Source organism: Salmo salar, chromosome 10, assembly GCF_965601325.2.
Source record: "Salmo salar chromosome 10, fSalSal1, whole genome shotgun sequence".
Classification (NCBI taxonomy): domain Eukaryota; kingdom Metazoa; phylum Chordata; class Actinopteri; order Salmoniformes; family Salmonidae; genus Salmo; species Salmo salar.
In genome coordinates this window covers 83,500,757-83,517,378 of record NC_138300.1, presented here as the reverse complement: position 1 = coordinate 83,517,378, position 16,622 = coordinate 83,500,757, and the positions used below count along the sequence as shown (strand labels likewise).

The following is a 16,622-nucleotide window of genomic DNA, read 5'->3' as shown; positions in this document are numbered from 1 at the left end:
CATGTATGGAAACAAGTGGATTAACACTCAGGCTCAAGCAAGTTAAAACCCACATGGTAGCAAAAACTAACTAGCAGAAATTGTTAACAAGTTAGAAATGATTTAAACACACTTTGCTGTAGGCTACTATTTACTAGTTAGCAAAAAATAATGTATGTCATATAAAATATATTCACCCAGTATTGTAATAAAAATTTACCAGAAAGCATGTAGTTCTTGGCTCAGACAGTGCAGTAGTGTGGGCTCAATAGCATCTCATTAGTGTGCAAGATCTTGAGAATCAGCTGTACATGTGATGGAAGAATGCACTGTGCATGCAGAGGGTTGCAATTCCATTGAATTGGGGATAGTTGAACCAAAATATGCCACAAGACCTAGAATTGCCTTATGTGTATCCCACAAGAAAGGTTCATTGTTATAAGCTACATTTTTTGACGAATTTAAGCAAAATTCCCCAAATTCCCTGGCTTAACTTCCCATGGATATTTTCCAGAAAAATTCCGGAAACTTACTGGAAAGTTTCCGACCCTTTGCAACCCTATTTCTACATCACCATCTCCAAGTAGAGTGTGTCCTGTATTGTACTTCTATAGGAACTGAAAGATCCCGGCCTTCAATGAAAAACAGCGCAAGTGAAAAACGGACCGACAGTGCAGACAGTGTGCTGCTTCACATAGAGACAGACTGGGGACTTACGTTCCCACTCATGGTTTAGGATTTGGCATGAAGTGAATACAGTACTAATGCTGTTGATAACAGTGGAGGTACAACACTTAACCAATAGAGACCAGTGACTAACTAAGACCTAAAGACTACCACTCAGCATGTGGAAACAAAACACTGCCTTTACATATTTGGTTTATTCTATGTAATCAAGTCGTGCTCTGGATGAGGGGAGTTATTTCTATGAATTTACACAGTAATTAGCTTGGCACACTGAGTGTGTGGTTTGTACTGCTGCCTGGCTCTGGAGTAGAATTGGCCTCCACTGTAATGGACCTCTCTCTTAGTAAGGAAAGCTTTTGTCGTCCCTATAGGCTAGCTAACAGAGACCTGGGGGAGGCCAATTAGGGGGAGTCTCTGTTGACCTGAATTTTTTTTACTCTTATCCAGAGCAATTTACAGGAGCAATTAGGGTTAAGTGCCTTGCTCAAAGGCACATGGACATATTTTTCACCTAGTCTGCTTGGGGATTCGAACCAGCAACCTTTCAGTTACTGGCCCAACACTCTTAACATCTAGGCTACCTGCCGCCCTTGACCTTAGGCCTCTGGTTTGTAGTTTTTGTACGACGTGTGTAAGTGTTTGTTAGCGGCATGGTTGTAAATCAACACGATATGTTGGCCTGACAGTGTGTTCGTTTGGCACTTTCATCTACTGTAATGTCTTCACAGGCTAGTTGAGAAGGTTCAGCTCATCAATCCACTCCCCCTGCTGGCAGGCACACACACACACCGCCCCCGAGCTGCAGTTGCCATGGAAACCCACAGCCCAGAAACTCCCTATTCTCATTGATGTTCTACCTGATATGTCCATTAGACCGGAGTCAGGCTAGAGGGAGTCGTTCCCGCCCCCGCCCTACTCCACACACATCACAGACTAGATAGACCAAGCCCCTAGCACCAGCTGTCTGTTAATACCAGGGTGAACACTCCGTACAAAGGAGTCCTCATTACTGCACCACGCGCCAACCCTGTTTCTTTCCACCGAGAGCACCTTCCTTTTCTCCTCTAAAGAGACGGGGAATTACACAGCAGGAGCCTCTGATGACCGAGTCTCAGTGCCTCTCCTGTCTGTGTTGACAGGCTGAGTGGAGAGCAGAGGTCATAACGGGTGGGTCACTATGGGGCTCTGGGAAGGAGGGTCAAAGAGTGTTCATTTAGATTATGTTATGTAAGACATACTGTATTTTGCGAAGGTCAACGGATCAAGCATTCTGGCTGTCCAAATGTCTTTGCTGATGTACGTGCAACGAGGTGTCTGTGATATGCTGTGTTCACTCGCGGTTTGACCCGCGTTGGTTTATCATCACAATCTCTCACATTAGTCCACGTCAACTGACCAGAACACATGTCTGTCCTCTCTGTCCTCAGGTGGCTATCAAGTCCATCCGGAAGGAGAAGATCAAGGATGAGCAGGACATGGTTCACATCCGCAGGGAGATCGAGATCATGTCATCCCTGAAACACCCCCACATCATCTCTATTTATGAAGGTAGGGTGTCTGTCTATATGCACATGCTCACACACACACACACAGCTTTCAATCTCTTCCTCCTTCCACCTGCCTGGTGCTGCTCTAGGACTGTCATGTTATGGCAGGCAGATGTCATAATACAATCTGGACCTCGGTTTTGAGATGTTATTCCTCTTTTTCTTCTCTGTCTGAGCCCAGTGTCTTTCAGAGAGTGTGTGTACACGTGCGTGCACGTGTGTGTGTCCGTGAGGTTTTGCCTCTCTCTCCCACATCTGAGAGATCTCCTCTTGTGTCTTCCGCGATCTCAGGGCCATACATCTGTTAGTGCTTATAGAGATCTCCAGCTGGGAGCCAGACTGAGACTGAGGAGAGTAGGAGGGAGAGTAGGAGGGAGAATGGGAGAGAGAGAGAGAGAGAGAGAGAGAGAGAGAGAGAGAGAGAGAGAGAGAGAGAGGAGGCTAGCCCTGAGCCTGGCTCCACAGATATGCACAGGGAGGAGAGGCCCTAAGCTCACGCTAAAGCCACATCCATACAGTATATCCGTCCCACTAGACACCCCTCCAAGAGACAAAGGCTTCACTCATGTCTTGTGTTGCATATTCGCTCTTTTGACTTGACCCCACACCTCCGTTTGAGAGGGGAATTGTGATCAACAGAGAATGTTGATGCAGCTGACATTACCTTACATTTCCAATCCAAGTTTGAACCACAAATGAACCGCCATTTCAAAGGGCAGTTAAACAATGAGTCAACCTCAGACTAATGCCTAGTACCTATTTCTATAGCCCAAGTCATTCAAAAACAGTTTTCTCTGCCACGTCAGAACTGTTGTGCCACATCGCCTAACAACAGTGCCCAAACCGTTTGACTATGACTGTTCTGATTGAGTTCAAAGTCTGCCAAACCCCACATGTTGATGACGAAAAGTCAAACAGAGACATTTGTCATGGGAACGGGCCAGTCGACCGTGAGTGTTGTGGTTATTGTTTTTTAACCTAGTTCGTGTGTGTCTGAGAGGCTGATTAGGAGAACACTTCTATAAACTAGCATATAAGGAGATGGGGTGCTGCTCCCTCCTATGCGTGTGCCGTGCAGTCAGACCCACTGTCTGCTACCAACCCCTGCCAGTCGTTTCTTTGGAGGTTGCCTGGTTTCTGGTGTTTCTCTTGTTTACTGTTGTGGGCTGGCCCCCGCCCAGAATAGCGTTGCAAATGTATAGACACACACGTGTATCCGGCAACACCCGTGTCAACAGCTAACTGCTTGTGTGGAACAAAGTTGAACCAGATGTGCAGCGTTGATTGATTTTTTTTTGAAAAGATATATTTTTCTGCATCCATCAGCAGGCCTGCGAGCAATTAAAGCACATTTGCTTGTCACTTCCAGCATAATTCATAACCTCATAACTCAATTTTAAAGGAACAATTTCAAGACAAGTCTTCCTGAAGCAGTCGATATGGTCCATTCCGTTTAAATGGTATTCACAACGGCTATTTGTGTAGTGTTTCATGTTTAGTTCCCTAGCAAACTTAAAGGCTGTAAAACAAGCCTGCTGTGACAGTGACAAGCACCTCCCTCTGGTTTAGAAAAGACAGGACTTTAAGAAGAGAGAGATTTCTCCTACTCATTCTCCGGTTTGAATGGAAACAGCTCTGCATTATGAGTACCGTACATTGCCCTCCTTGTGAAATATGACAAAGCACTAAATGTCCATGTTAAAGGCCTCTGTCAGACAACACACATTCAAACACACAAAGTAAATGTCCTTTGTAACTTCACTGTCCTCTGCTCTCCGCTGAAGTAGCGATTTAGCGTGACTCTCATGTTAACAGCTCAGAGGCCTAGCCCTAAGCTGACCAAGCAAAGTCCAGGGCAGTGGGACAATAGATGCTAATTAGTATGATCTGAGACCTGCTGGCCGCGGAACAAAGAAACAATGAGTGACAGACGGAGGGGGCAGCTAGCTAGCGCTACCCAGCCCAGCGGGCCGTGGATAACACGCCTCCGTTATGTAAACCAGGTAATTATCCCTGTGAATCTTGGGGGGCTGGCTCTCAAACGGACCCCCTGCCACGGCTCGCCGGAAGGGTCGTCCCGGGTCGAAGCTTTGTCAGCCAATCAGATCCGACCCCCAGGACAGCTGGCCCGGTTTCCGTGCTGCCTGCCCTGCCCGGCGGAACAGCCAAAATCAGGGAGGGTTACCATCAATCAGCATCAACATGTTTTTACCACAGGATTATTCTCTGGAGAGGAGGGGGAAGAAGAGGGGGAGGGGTGGGCCTGTGAAGGTGCTCGCTCATGGGTGACTAGGTCTCCACCCTTGGAGCCCCTGTTGTGTGGGAAAATACATTGACAGTTCTCATCCCTCACATGGTGCACTGCTGTTGGCACGGCAACATGCCCTGGCGGTAGACGTAATGATACATGGGAGGCTAGATAGATAGTGGTGGAACAGGTTGTCCTGTGTCTAGTCTGTAGGGCGTTGAGGCTTCCTATCTCTTCTCCATGTGAATAGGGCTTAGTGTGGGGGCTTGGAATGTGGGAGAGTGTGGTGAAAGTTAGTGGCATGATGAGAAGTTGATGATTTACTGTCCAGGTCAAGGCAAGAAGACACTATGGACCTTCTGTTAACTAGGCCCCATCCTGTATTTATCTCCTATTTAACTTCTTCCCTTCTCTTCCTTTTTCTTCCTTTCTCTACTAGTTTCTTCTAGTCTCTTATGTCCTCTCTCATGTCCTCTTCTCTCCTCTCTTCTCTTCTCCTCTCCTCTCATGTCCTCTCCTCTATTCTCATGTCCTCTTCTCTCCTCTCTTCTCTTCTCCTCTCCTCTCATGTCCTCTCCTCTATTCTCATGTCCTCTCCTCTCTTCTCTTCTCCTCTCCTCTCATGTCCTCTCCTCTATTCTCATGTCCTCTTCTCTCCTCTCTTCTCCTCTCCTCTCCACCTAGGTCCTCTCCTCTCTTCTCCTCTCCAAGGCGTTTGGCTGATTACTAAAACACCCCCTCTCTCCCAGAAGTGTTGTTAAGACTCAAGCCAGACACATGAGGTGGGGTTGGTGGTGATGTAATGTAATCAGAGATGCAACGTGCTCTGGAGTTTGAACACAACCCGTTTGCTGTGAATCTGGCAGAGGTTCTCATCTAGATGATATTCAACATGTCCACTGAGAAGATGAAGTAGATTTTTCCACAAATGTTTTGTGATGAAACCTCTGCTTTGAAACAGATGGTATCTGTCTGTGTCCATGCTGACTGAAACAGATGGTATCTGTCTGTGTGTCCATGCTGACTGAAACAGATGGTATCTGTCTGTGTCCATGCTGAGTGAAACAGATGGTGTATGTCTGTGTGTCCATGCTGACTGAAACAGATGGTATCTGTCTGTGTCCATGCTGACTGAAACAGATGGTATCTGTCTGTGTCCATGCTGACTGAAACAGATGGTATCTGTCTGTGTCCATGCTGACTGAAACAGATGGTATCTGTCTGTGTCCATGCTGACTGAAACAGATGGTATCTGTCTGTGTCCATGCTGACTGAAACAGATGGTATCTGTCTGTGTCCATGCTGACTGAAACAGATGGTATCTGTCTATGCTGACTGAAACAGATGGTATCTGTCTGTGTCCATGCTGACTGAAACAGATGGTATCTGTCTGTGTCCATGCTGACTGAAACAGATGGTATCTGTCTGTGTCCATGCTGACTGAAACAGATGGTATCTGTCTGTGTCCATGCTGACTGAAACAGATGGTATCTGTCTATGCTGACTGAAACAGATGGTATCTGTCTGTGTCCATGCTGACTGAAACAGATGGTATCTGTCTGTGTCCATGCTGACTGAAACAGATGGTATCTGTCTGTGTCCATGCTGACTGAAACAGATGGTATCTGTCTGTGTCCATGCTGACTGAAACAGATGGTATCTGTCTGTGTCCATGCTGACTGAAACAGATGGTATCTGTCTGTGTCCATGCTGACTGAAACAGATGGTATCTGTCTGTGTCCATGCTGACTGAAACAGATGGTATCTGTCTATGCTGACTGAAACAGGTGGTATCTGTCTGTGTCCATGCTGACTGAAACAGATGGTATCTGTCTGTGTGTCCACGCTGAGTGAAACCACATGGTATCTGTCTGTGTGTCCATGCTGACTGTGTCCATTCCACTGCTTCTGCCTCTTCCAGTGTTTGAGAACAAGGACAAGATCGTGATCGTGATGGAGTACGCCAGTAAGGGCGAGCTGTACGACTACATCAGTGAGCGCCGGCGCCTGAGCGAGAGAGAGACACGACACTTCTTTAGACAGATAGTCTCTGCTGTGCACCACTGTCATAAGGTAAGATTCTGTAGAGAAACACACACACACACACACACACACACACACACACATACTTCTGCTAATCAGACGCAGGCGAATTATCAGAACCGTGTGCCTATAACCGTATATGTCCCTCACATTGTCAAACAGTCTGATGTATTAGCTATGCTTTCCTTGGCCTATTGGTGTTCGCGAGGACAGATTCAATGCAAGCCGGTGTCACCCATAGTGCGCTGAGCAGACCCAGTCTCTGCCGTGGTTCCCTGGGTCCTCATCTGCGGTCATGTCTCCATGTCCCTGGATCACCCCTTAGCTCAAACCGGGACACTCCATCACCCCCCCCCCCCCCCCCCCATAGTCCTCATCTCTGCAGCTGGGATAGGATGATGTCATCTCCCCAGCATAGATAGGGGGAGTGGAGACAGCAATCACAGCGTATTGGGATGAGTCACGAGTGGCAACCACACTGGGGGGGGGGGTAGCGTTGTGTGGGGTGATATAGTGTGGTTGACTGACACAGGAAGGAGGTGCACTGTGAGAGGGCTGATTAGAGACAACTCCCCCCTCTCCAATCAGAAGCATGTGAACAAGTGTTCCCTGGCACTGCTAACCAATTGAAGACGCACAGCACAACACAGAACCCGGCCACAGCTGTAATGAAGTCACCCCATCACTTCCAGATCTGGAATGGCTGCATGTGTTTCCTGTCCCTGTGTGTACCACATGTTAGTGCCTGCCTTGAAAGGGCCACTAACTACAGAGTTGTTTTTAATCCGGAGCTGTTGTGAGAACATGATTTATCTGGGTCCGTAATTACAGGCTCTTTTTTTTATATTGTGACACATTCGAGGGAACATCTCTGCAGATGTCAACACAACTACGATAGAGTGTGAGGCAGGGAAATTCAACAGCACTAGACCAATTGGCCCGCTCTGACTCTCTCCCCTGAGAGCAACACAGGAGTTTGTTCTCTGTAAATCACCACACCATCAGCAAGCAGATTGAACGGCGAACGAATGGCCCTCTACTGTAGCGACCTACAGCCAACCGATGGACTGTTTGTCTTTCACAGAACGGCGTGGTGCACAGGGATCTGAAGCTGGAAAATGTGCTACTGGATGAAAACTGTAACATTAAGGTAAGAAAGAGTCATTTTTAATCAGCTCTACAAACCTTGCTTGTGACCTTGGAACAGAGTCTGTAAATGTTTAAGAGTCCGTAACTTTGAATAGAGTTTAGATATGCCGGCGCTTGAAGGCATCCTTTCTGTCACCTTGTCAGTGCCATGAGACTTTGAACGACCTTTGTGATACTGTTTTACCAAACCACTATGATGTTCTGTCTCCGTTTCCCCACCAGATTGCTGACTTTGGGCTATCCAACCTCTACCATAAGGACAAACTGCTGCAGACGTTTTGTGGCAGCCCGCTCTACGCATCACCGGAGATAGTCAACGGAAGACCCTACCACGGCCCAGAGGTAGGGACTAGGCACCACACAGGTCAGAGGTCACAGACGGACACAATGAGACTGGTTTTCTTTTGTCCCTGGGAGAAGTTATTACTAATCTCTAGGACCTGGCACTGTGGGGTGGGAGTCCCAGAGCTAATAGAGAGATAGTGGTGTAGGGAGGGCGGGAGAGGGAGAGGGAGGGAGAGGGAGAGGGAGAGGGAGGGAGAGAGAGAGAGAGAGAGAGAGAGAGAGAGAGAGAGAGAGAGAGAGAGAGAGAGAGAGAGAGAGAGAGAGAGAGAGAGAGAGAGAGAGAGAGAGAGAGAGGCATTAGGTCTCCTCTTTGATGGGATTACTCCCCAGTCAGTTACTACTCCCAGCAACTCTCAGTAGGAGGCCTCAGATGGTGTCTCAGCTCCCTTTGAAGACTTTAAACTTCCAGACTTTAGGAGTTACACAGACGGGCCCAGTAACTTCACTGCCAAGGATGGGTGGGACTGAGAAATTGTTTGGTTGAGAAAAAGGGAGAGAGAGTGACAAAATAGCCCCAAACTATTTATTGACTAATTCCAAAGTAATTGTTCTTCAGGGCGTTTTCCGAATTGCAAGAAGAGTTGTGCATTATAAAATAAAGCCGTATTTTTAGACCGAAAAGTCCAATCATTCAATTTTATATAATTCACAGTGCAAAAAACCCAACAGAGATTGTAATTAAAATGGCAGAACATAGTTGCGGAAAATCCACAAATTACAGCTAACACAAAAACAGAACACAACAATGGCACTCGCCCTGTCTCACCCTCCCAGCGGCCCTGCCAGCCGACCAATGACAGAGGAGAGGTCTCAGTCAGTGAACCAATGACGGAGCGGTTCCAGGGTGAGACATTCCTGGCTTTGGCCCTAGAGGAAGTCCAGTCAGTGTGGAGATGCCCTTTCTAATTTCCTGTGTCCTGACAGTCAGTCCCTGACAGTCAGTCCCAGACCTCAGTCCCAGCGCTGGGCTGGCTATAACCCCTTGGCCATCAACAGCCAGCCACATTCCTCCAGGAGTCTTGCCCTTCCCAAGCCTGACGTCTGGCTAATCAGTGGCTGGCAGTGTGTCTCCTGAGATCTGTCAGGGCCAGGATATCACAGCTCTGGCATTTCTGCTGGACTCATTAACCACCTTCCACCCCTCCTCCCCCCCTCCTTCACCCTCCATGCCCCAGACACTGGTCTTACATAACCCATTTACTAAGAAAGCCACATTGCATTAGGTTAGTGGTCACAAAGTGCAGGCTTCTGGCTGACACACAGACAGAGACAGAAAGTAAGACAGAGGGAGAACTGGAGAGTTCTATCTACATGGAAACAAACTGGCACACTCCCGACTCCACACTCTGGTGTTTATCACTGTTTCTATGGCTGAGGGGATAGAGAAGGAAAGTAGGGCCAAGAGCAATATGGTATAGCTGTGCGGTGCTTACAGTGTTTCAGCTGTTGCTACACCATAGCTACGTCATTCCAGTTCAGACACAGTACGCTCCTTGTTAATGTTTTGATAATCTGTTGCTAACTCAGTAATGGCATAGAGCCTCATTTATCAGTTACTGGAAATTGGAAAAGGGAAATGTGAGATTCCGATCCTTTTCAACTGCGTCTCCGGTGACCGATTTAACTGACGGATCTCTCACGTTCAGTCTATCTGATCCTGATCCTGATCTGTGTAGAGACCTGTGTATTGACACGTGTGTTTGTATTGCTGTAGGTGGACAGCTGGGCTCTGGGCGTGCTGCTGTACACCCTGGTCTATGGTACCATGCCGTTCGATGGAGGAGACCACAAGAACCTCATCCGCCAGATCAGCAATGGGGAGTACAGAGAGCCCACCCAGTCCTCAGGTGCAGAACAAAACCCTCAACCTGCACAGTCGAAGCTCTAGTCTCCCTCTATCTATACATCCTCTACTCTACACTCTTAGAGAAAAGGGTTCCAAAAGGATTCTATGGCTGTCCCCATAGGAGAACCCTTTTTGGTTCCAGGTAGAGCCCTTTTGGGTTCCATGTAGAACCCTCTGTGAAAAGGGTTCTATGTGGAACCCAAAAGAGTTTTCTACCTGGCACCAAAAAGTGGTTCTTACTGGAACCAAGAAGGGTTCTTCAAAGGGTTCTCTTATGGGGACCAGCAAAGAAACATTTTAGGTTCTAGATAGCACTTTTTTAAGTGTATACAGTAAGTACACTGTCTAAGTACGGCCCACAGCCTCCCTTTTGAAGCCCCTCGGATCAATCCCCCCCTCAACTTACTGTTGCGAGTTAGAATAGTAGAATACACATGGTGCAATTTCCAAATGTGGTTGTGTATTAGCAGTTCTTCTCTTGTTATGTCAGTCACTGATAGTCAGTCAATTAGCCCGTGCCAGCTAAAATTTGTTCGATTGCTAAAGTAGTTTAGCAGCCAGCTATCTAAACTTGTTATCATGGTCAAATTACCGGCCGGGCTCCCGGGTGACGCGGTGGTCTAAGGCACTCCATCGCAGTGCTAGCTGTGCCACCAGAGATTCTGGGTTCGAGTCCAGGCTCTGTCGCAGCCGGCTGCGACCGGGAGGCCCATGGTGCGGCGCACAATTGGCCCAGCGTCGTCCAGGTTAGGGAGTGTTTGGCCGGTAGGGATGTCCTTGTCTCATCGTGCACTAGCGACTCCTGTGGCGGGCCGGGCGAAGTGCACGCTGACCAGGTCGCCAGGTGTACGGTGTTTCCTCTGACACATTGGTGCGGCTGGCTTCCGGGTTGGATGTGCATTGTGTTAAGAAGCAGTGCGGCTTGGTTGGGTTGTGTTTCGGAGGACGCATGGCTCTCGACCTTCGCCTCTCCCGAGTCCGTACGGGAGTTGCAGCGATGAGACAAGACTGTAACTACCAATTGGATACCACGAAATTGGGGAGAAAAAAGGGGTAAAATACAGGGGGCCCCGTTGATCTTTCATTGTCAGTCTAACTCAGATATCATATTAAAAACTCCAAGCATTCATCTCCACCCTAAATAAAAATATGTAGAATTGCATGAAATTGGCTGTAAAACAACTCATTTTCCTCTCTGCCCCATGGCAAAATGAGTAGAATTGCATTAAAAAAGTTATACAATTTCTAAGTCTTCTTTCTGCCCCATAACAAAATGTGTGGAATTTAAGCAAACTTGCTTTAAAACTGCCACATTTTCTCTACACCCCATGGCAAAATGTGTACAATTGCACAAAAAGTGACTCTAAAATGTACAGTACATTTCTCTCCGCTGTAAAGACGGGGGCCACTAACGTTGCCCGTAATTAATAATTAATAATATAACTATTATTAGATAATACGGTAGCAACAATAAAACACTGAAGTGTAACCCGGCTCAAACATGCCTTCTGCTGTGCTCATATACAGACTGTCAATCTATGCTCCCCTCCTGTTGCCCCTCCCAGATGCCCGCGGTCTGATCCGATGGATGTTGATGGTGAACCCAGAGCGGCGGGCCACGGTGGAAGACATCGCCAACCACTGGTGGGTCAACTGGGGCTGGAAGAGCAGCGTGTGCGACTGTGAGACCCAGCGGGACAACGGCACCTCCTCTCCCATGCTGGCCCGCTTCATTGACTGGCAGAACCGCACCGAGCCCCGGCCAGGAAAACCCACCACCCTGCTGCCCCTGGTCCTCCGCCAGCGTCCCAAGAAGTCCAAGAAGGAGAACGAAGTGGGTGATGGCCCCCACGGTGGAGGGGAGGGGGACAAGCCAGGGCTGAAGAGGCCCAAGGGGATTCTCAAGACCAGGGTGACAGAGGAGCAGCGCTCGCCCAGCCTGGAGGAGGTGGAGCTGGGGAGTGGTGGAGCGATGATGGGGCTCAGGCCAGCCAAGGGAGAAGGAAGCTGCTCTAGCCCCGACAGAGAGGAGGAGGAGGAGGAGGAGGAGGAGGAGCCTGCCCTGGCAGGGGGCTCGCCAGCTAAGATGGTGCCCACCCTTCCCAAGAAGGGCATCCTGAAGAACAACCAACAACGGGAATCAGGGTACTACTCCTCCCCGGAGCGCAGTGAGTCCTCCGAGCTGCTAGGGGGCGCCACCATGTCCCTGGTCACCACCTGCAGCTCCCCTCCTAGGAGAGTGGTGGGGAGGAAGGGCATCTTGAAGCGTAACGGGAAGTATTCCACCTACAGCGGCCCTCCCTCAGCTGGTGCTCTCGGGGAGCCTTCCTCGGGGGGTGACTCAGGCCTGTCCCGTAGCCAGAGCCGTCCGTCCAGCATGGTGTTGGAGGACGACGTCCTGTCCCCCAGTTTGTCCCCCGACTGGCCCCCCACCGCCCCACACCGCCCCAACATCAGGGCCTGCGTGTCAGCCGAAAACCTGCTGCAGTTGGCCAGCTTCAAGGGCTTCCAGGCGGCCCCACCGCTCCACGGGTCAAAGTTCAGCCGGACCCCCAGAGAGCTGGGGTCCCCGGGGGATAACGGCAGCTTCTCCCTACTGGGGGACCTGGACGACATGACTCAGGTGTACCAGCAAGCCCTGGACATCAGCAGCAACCTCACCTAGCCTGGGAGGGCCCGGGGGGAAGAGAAGAGGCAGCCAGCTGGCCAGGCTGAGGCTATAACATCTGTCTCTGTTGGTGTGTATGTACATGAATGTGTATGTCATTGACAACCATTGACCAGTGTGTTGTTGGGATAGCCTGCCTACACTTTTTGGGAGGTTATCATTTTCTTACCGGGAATTGAATCCTTGTTAGAAACTAAATCATACACACACTCATACATACACAATTATGCACTTCTCAGTCAAAGGAAATTCAGTTAGCAGGGTTTTCAAACGATGTAGAGAGAAAAAACACTGGCACGAGAGAATGCCACCCAGCCTGCCTCCTCCATCCACCCGTAGACGTTGCTGTATTCAAATGTTTACATATTCAGCAAAAGGCAAGTTAGAATCACAATTGCAGCAACCAGAAACTGGTTGGCTCTCGAAGCGAGCCATGAATTGAGTTGGAGTTTCAAAAAGCACCTTAAAACTCACACAGAGCACATGTTTTTGTGATCTTTTACTTCCTGTAAAAAACAAACCAGGGTCTTGCGCCAAAATAACTGACAATGTTAATTATTTATTCATATTTGCGTAGATTTTAGTTGAATAGAAAACTGGTGGGTTCTGGCAGTACTGGAAGAGTCCAAAGCTCATTGTCTCCAACCCTTTGTGTGGAACTGACATATATAATTATTATGTTACCCATTAAAATGAAACATGTATACATGATATATTAATATGGCCGCATATGTAAAGCATGCAGCTATGTATATCACCATAAAAGCGCATGTCCTGTAAATTAGCATACGGTATTAGGGAATATGTAGGAAGTGCCTTTTTGATCCATATACAATTATGTATGTCATTTCCTGAAAGTGGAGAGAGATGGTTGCCAGGCCAACCTGTCACCAGTTGTGCTGTTTTGATTCATATACATGTGAATGTGGTGAGAGAGACCCAGGACCTTAATGGAACCCACAGCAGCCTATAGCCTTACACAGTCACAGGTCAGGGGTCACACAGACCTAAAACAGCAGTTGAGATGAAACAGTCCCGTCTCCATGCCCCAAAAAACTTTGTCAGGAACAAGAACCAAGCCCAGAGAGATGACAGTCTTAAACAAGCCTTTTCGTGCAGTGCTTTCTTGTTTTATTTGTTCCCCCATAGATGTGTCAGCAGTTTGGGGATTTGGTTTAAACACACGGCCTGGCCAGGCGAGCTGGAGGGGTCTGGAGCTGCTCACCTTAGTGAAGGTAGATGGCTCAGATGCCCTCTCAGATGCCCTCTCATAGCCCTGGAATGTCCTTGGCAAATAAACAGCCATGTCTGTGGTTGTTTTGTCTGTCTGTCTATAGTGCTGGAGTTGCCTCTGGCTTGAGGACTTCTCTCTCAATTGGCATAACTTGGCTACAGAGTCATACCAGCTGGAAATGGCAAAGAAACCCTACACTCCTAGGAAAAAAAGCTTTCCAAATTGGTTCTTCAGCTGTCCCCATAGGATAAACTTTTTTGGGCTCTAAGTAGAACCCTTTTGGAACCGAAAAGGGCTCTTCAAAGGGTTCTCCTATGGGGACAGCCGAAGAACCCGTTTAGGTTCTAGATAGCAGCGTTTATTTTTTCTAAGAGTGTACATGTCATGTGTAGACCCACACAATGCTCAGGTTGTTATTTGTGGATGCTATAGCCAGGCACCCCCTCCCATTCCACACAGGGCTGAGCAGGAGGATTTGTTTCAGTGCTCTGATGACACAGCACATTCCACAGACAATGGCTGGAGACGTGTTGGTGCGGGAGATGTTATCGGCACCTGGCGGGGGGGGGGGGGGTCTGTGGTGTGTGTGCTGTCAGGCCTCCAGCTGTGTGTACAGGGCAATTATGTCAACTTAGCATAATTAGCCAGCTATTGTTTCTAGTAGAGGAAAGTAGCGTGTAGCAGAGAGCAAAAATGATGGTGGAGTGAAAGTGAGAGGTAGAGTGTAGTAGAGGTTTGAGTGGGAAACAAGTGTTGGAGGGAAAGAGAAATGTTCCTGGTGATGATGAGATTTGAGAGGCCTTTCCTATTGGAAAGGGCGAAAGAGTTGAAGGAAACAGATATGTAGACTAGTGAAAGTGACATAGAGAAAGTGAGTTCGGAGTAAAAAGAAAGGAAATTGAACGTTTTTTTAAGTATTTTTTTTTTTTAAACCAAAGATGAGAAGAAGCTTCAATGATTCAGGGGATGAAATGGATTGGGTACTGTATGTGCCCCTGGAACTTTTAACATAGATGGGAAACCCCATTTGGAAATGAATTCATTTTACAACAATAATAGCCTGACAGGGTTTTGTTATATTTGTACTTTAGTGTTAAGAAATTGCTTTAAGCCAAACGCTAGAGGCTGTTAAAGCAAGTTGTGTCATAGGCTGAGTGTGTTCTGTGGAATGTGTTTGTGTGGCGTGTTTAGAATGGCCTTAGTGTGCCACATATTTCAACCCTGGGATGGGGCGTCAGATCTGTGACTGATACTTCCGATATATTATCAGAACATGTGTATGGGAAACTATAGCAACCCCCAAGCAGCAGAATGAACATGTTGAATGTTGTCAAAGGTCCTCTGGTGCAAAGTCCTGGGTATTGATTGAAACGACAGACCCGTTCTGTATTATATTGTATTTTATTGCCCTTTGTATTGCCTTTTATTGTCAACTGGATTTACAGTGATAAAATTATACTATGTTAGTATTTTGTTTCATTACGCTTCTGTTTTTGATTCTCCAAAATATAGAAACTTTATATTGCTTTATGTTATGGCAGAAAGTATTTCTTCCCTGAGTTTGGCCGTAAGAGATCAGAGGACTGATCGGACGTCAGTGGGATCTGAATATTTCCTCTGTTTTGGTACACCTGAGAGGTGAGAGCAGCTGACCTGAGTTCAGTCATGTTGCAGTGTTGTACCTGTGAACTTACATCACGTAGATAGAGAACCAACTGTGTTATAGAGCCTGGTGACCCAACCACAGAGAACAGGGCCTTGTACATTTGTACACTTCCAAAGAAAGAGGTGCCCATTGACACCCCCCAAAGGGGAAATCCATGGCTTCTTATTATGACCGTGACCTCTCTAAAATGCTAACACATAGCAAGCCAGGGATAAACACATACTTGTAGGTACCATCACGTTGACAACCCCTTGTTTGACCCCAAATAAGTCATGGTAAGACTCCCATCTGTACCAAAGCAGGGAATTCCTAAACTAAGGGAGTGATATCAGGAAAAACAAAGGAAAGAATCTGATTAAACTCTATCTGCCAAACTGGAATTAACTGGTGCATATCCGTTAGTAGCAGAAAGTCTAATCATAGGAAAACTTGACTGGATAATGGTATTAAGACAATAATAATAATAATAATAGTATTATTATGTTATTTAAGTATTATTTTTGTTACGGCTCATTCTTTTTCTTGGCTGTTGCCATGGTTCTGATTTTGATTTGGCATCAGTTGGTGAACCTGGACTGCCAAGGTGGTTTAAGTTGAATGCCCTTTCTATCTTTTATGATCCAGGTATTTCTTTGTTGATAATGCTAATTATTATCAAGGTGTTTTTTTATACTTGTATTTATTGGTGATTAAGCCATTTCATTTGATGTATAAAGCTACTCTGTCCATGCTTTAGCCTGCTTGGGGATGTGTTCATAACGTAAATGGAGAGATATCATTGTCTGGGACACAGCCTTAAGGGAGTGATGATGTCTAATTTCATTGTGAAAGCATTGGTCGAGTATGTGTTTTGGGAGTTACAATCTGATTGATTTCATCATATATGAATAGGTCATAAGACATTTTCTGGTGAGGAACCAAACTTCATGTGTCCCTCTGCTACAAACCATCTACTGTAGTACTGTACCAACTCAAATAAATGGATCCCGTCAAAGAAGTTGTGTTTCGCGTCTGTCTTTCTGTGTCCTGTGTTGTTCATTTTTTCTCTGTCTTGCTTCTCTTGGCATTTAAGTCCTACTGTAATCTACTTGCAAATCTGGAGAACTGGTAGAATCCGACTGGGCAAAAACTGGTTGAAACAACGTTGTTTCCATGTAATTTCAACCAAAACATTCAATGTGATGATGTTGAATCAAAGTGGAAAACTGAT

At 47.1% G+C, this 16,622-nt stretch overlaps 1 protein-coding gene across 1 annotated transcript in view; it reads left to right on the top strand.

Moving 5' to 3' along the window:
- The window catches only part of nuak1b (NUAK family, SNF1-like kinase, 1b), a 29,545-nt gene extending 13,136 nt beyond the window's left edge, over window positions 1–16,409 (top strand). Inside the window, exons 2-7 of the mRNA XM_014124468.3 lie at window positions 2,094–2,214; window positions 6,383–6,534; window positions 7,589–7,654; window positions 7,876–7,995; window positions 9,713–9,845; window positions 11,410–16,409. Of these exons, the coding sequence (XP_013979943.1) occupies window positions 2,094–2,214; window positions 6,383–6,534; window positions 7,589–7,654; window positions 7,876–7,995; window positions 9,713–9,845; window positions 11,410–12,509 (1,692 nt within the window). The 3' untranslated portion in view covers window positions 12,510–16,409. The remainder of the gene's footprint in view (window positions 1–2,093; window positions 2,215–6,382; window positions 6,535–7,588; window positions 7,655–7,875; window positions 7,996–9,712; window positions 9,846–11,409) is intronic.
- The last annotated feature ends 213 nt before the right edge of the window (window positions 16,410–16,622 follow it).